Source organism: Nanorana parkeri, unplaced genomic scaffold (assembly GCF_000935625.1).
Source record: "Nanorana parkeri isolate BGI_ZX_2015 unplaced genomic scaffold, ASM93562v1 scaffold1700, whole genome shotgun sequence".
NCBI lineage: Eukaryota > Metazoa > Chordata > Amphibia > Anura > Dicroglossidae > Nanorana > Nanorana parkeri.
In genome coordinates this window covers 177,495-180,912 of record NW_017307968.1, presented here as the reverse complement: position 1 = coordinate 180,912, position 3,418 = coordinate 177,495, and the positions used below count along the sequence as shown (strand labels likewise).

General features: G+C 42.9%; 1 protein-coding gene across 1 annotated transcript in view; it reads left to right on the top strand.

The window, feature by feature from the left end:
* The window catches only part of FPGS (folylpolyglutamate synthase), a 37,565-nt gene that overhangs the window by 26,003 nt on the left and 8,144 nt on the right, over positions 1 to 3,418 (top strand). The window contains exon 11 of the mRNA XM_018571196.1: positions 1,118 to 1,216. Within this exon, the coding sequence (XP_018426698.1) occupies positions 1,118 to 1,216 (99 nt within the window). The remainder of the gene's footprint in view (positions 1 to 1,117; positions 1,217 to 3,418) is intronic.

Below are 3,418 nucleotides of genomic sequence, written 5' to 3'. Positions count from 1 at the left end.
ATCTTTACTTTCTCTCCTCCCCTTTGACACAGAGCAGCACCCAGCGGGAGGAAAGAAACTTTCAGCAGGCCGCGTGGGGAGGAGAACGCTCTCAACCGTGTCACAGGAGGCCAAGCTCTCCTCCCCGCCCGCTCAGCATCCTGTGACAGGTGGAGCAGTCAGGATGAAGAGCGGATGGCAAGCACTCAGCGATCAGCACTGATCCCTGAGTGTTCGTAAATAACTGAGGACATGGTATGTTTACTTGTGTCCCCAGTTATGAATAAACAGGAAGTGCTCTACATTACTTCCTGTTCATTCATTCATGATTGTGGACATGGTTACTCATACCATTTCCACAATTTATGAATGGACACTAGCACTCCGCATAGAGGCTTCCTGTTTATAACAGGGGCTGCAGAAAGAGATTTAGGACTCTGTGTCCTCAATCTCTTTTTCTATTTCAAAAGTCGAACATCAGGGGTCTGTTTAGATGCCTGACATTTCTCCAAAGCCCCTAAAAGTAATTTTAAAAGTAAAATATAAAAAAAATTGTAAAGTTTCGCTTTTGACATGACATTTTTTAGTTTCGGTCTGAAAATTCCTCTATGTACAATTCTTTCACATAGGGGGATTGTACGCCCCCATTGATATAGCAATACAATCAATTAAAAAAAAAAATAATAATTTTAATACACTTTTATTTCAAAGGAGCCTGGCTGTCCCCTTGCATGCACATATGTAAAAAAAAAACCCTACCAGGGATGCATCTTTGCATTATACAGTATATTGAGTATTGCTGGGCATGCCAGAGTGTGCAGAATAATTGTAGGGCTATTATATACAGGTAATCCTAATTTAATGTGGCGCTGTGGAGGTTTTTAATTGTCGCTTATGTGTAATTTTGAAAAATTATAGTCTGTTGCCATCTGATTTGACACATTTTAATATCTATGTGAACAATTTTGTTCTTTAATGTTTTTCAAAAAATTGTGTGTGCACTAAAATCTTAGTTGTATTTTAGATTTTTATATATTTTTTACTGGAAATATAGATTTGGCAATCCCCTGGACTGTCCAACAGTTAAAGGGTTAATCTTTTGCTGATGTAAAGCCATTTTGCATAATGTTTCTTTTAGGGTTTGGAGAGCCAAAAATTCCCATTCAGAAGCTTCCTTTAGTAAAGTGGCCTCTTCCCTTGGCATCAGCTTTCCGTCCCAGTCTTCCAATGGTTAAAGGTAAGCCATGTAAGGTCACTGGCACAATCCGCCATGTCTCTGCTGTGTTCTTGTATGTGAGGGGAGAGACAAACTAGGATTTTTGTACTCGACATCAAATCCTTTTTCTTGGAGTCCATTCAGCAATACAGGAAGTTCTTATTACCGCCAATAGGAGCATTGACCACTGGGCCAAAAAAAAGATTCTGCCAGCCCTGGATAACCATACTCCCAGCATGTCACAGAGTGTGTGATGTGTGTACCTCATTGGACTCAAAGAAAAGGACTTCATGGCGAGTACCAAAATCCCATTTTCTTTCTCGTCAGTTGTGGGACACAGGAAGTCATTAACCTTTGGGCTGTCCAAAAGCCGTCCAACTGAGGGGTGGGCAAACAAATGCCCGACAGCCCAAGAAAACAGGGGACTGCCTGCAGCTCAGAGTTGGCTGATGTACCTTATGTGCAAAGCTTCAGATGGGGCCGCAGCGCCCACCTGGTAAAACTTAGAGAATGTAAGAACATAAGATCAGGTTGTCAGCCTTGCAAATCTGGATAACAGTTGCTTAAAGTGACATTAAACCCTCAGATTTTTTAACATAAAACAATACTGTAATGTGTGCCTTACTGTAATCCATGGTTGTTTCCCTTCTCTTTGCTGCTCTTCCTTTTAAATCCTCATGTCTTCTCATGCTGGGGGAGAACTTCCCTTTGCAGCTGAGTGCCTCTTCCTGTAGTCCTGGCTCAGGTTGTGAACCTACACACAGACACCATGTATCCATTTCAGAGACAAGGCAGTCTGCTGCAAAACAGAAGTTATCCCCCAGCATGAGAACAGATACAGATTAAAAGGAAGAGCAGCAAAGAGAAGGGAAACAACCATGGATTACAGTAGGGCGCACATTACAGTATTGTTTTATGTTAAAAAATCTGAGAGTTTAATGTCGAAAAGCTCAAGAGGCACTCACAGATGTAGTAGACTGTGACCTGACCGAGAAGGGTGAAAATTGATTCTTGAGGCCATAAGCTTGGATAATTGTCTGCTTGACCCACCTGGTGGGACAAGAAGCTGGTTTACCCTTAAAGTGTCTATCCATGTGTACCGAAAGGGAATCGGTCTTCCTGAAAGAAGCAGTGACTAAAACTGCCACGTTTTAAATGTGTTCTAAACCACATCCAGAAAATGGTAGGTCCCCCTGCACTCCTTACAGCGCTTCCGGTCCAAGTGAAAATAGTGGTGCTTGCAGTGAGAATCACGGATGGTGCCGTGCACAACAGTCAATGAATAATAGAAATCACCAGCACTACCATGAATGAAATTCAAAAAAAGTCTATTTATTTGAACTAAACGTCACACATTGCATAATCTAACGTTTTGGGACCACGCAGGGTCCTTTCAGCAGGGCAGAGGTGTGATCGGCTCAGTAAATCGGGAAGTGAGCGAACACATATCGTCGCTTCAATCCCGCAGCTGGGTGGATCCAGACAGTATTGTCGGGATCTGTCCCGGCTGCGGCGTCTCGGGAAACCGCGAGCTGAGCTTCGGGTCATCGGGGAGAATGCTAGTTTGTGTTCTCCCGTTACCCTTAGGAGAACTATGGGGAAAAGCCCTGACCCCATAGTTCTCCTTTTAACTTTCTTCCAGCGTGTCTTTGGAGTGCGGGAGGAAACGGACACATGCACAGGGAGAGCATACATAGCCAGCTAGAGTCAGTATGCGCTCTCCAACAGACTGTAGCAGCCACGCTAAATGCGTTCCAGTAGCTTGATGTCAGAAATTCTGCCCACTCAGTGCATTTCATCACTATTCCTTTTTAGGAGTAGGAAGAGCGACGCCCCCACTGCTTCATATATTGGATGCACTTCCTCTCTTACTATCGGATTCTACTCCCTGCATATATATGAACAGTCACTAGATGTCTCCCTGCACTCCTCTATCCTAAGAAACTAATGATTCTAGTACATGGCATTTGTTCAAGCCTCTTTGGAATGTGATCACCCGTATATGTGGATATACTCCCTTATTTAAAACATGTTTAAAAAACCCAAAACACATTGGTAACATGACATCATTAAAATAAAAGTCTTCCTAATCATTTGCTGGGTAGCAATTCAGATCAATTTCAATATTCATTCCATTCGGCTCCATAGTGTCACGGGTAATCCGGATCCACTTTTTGTTTTTGGATGTCTCGGTTCGAGCTACTTCAACGTCCTGTAAGTCTA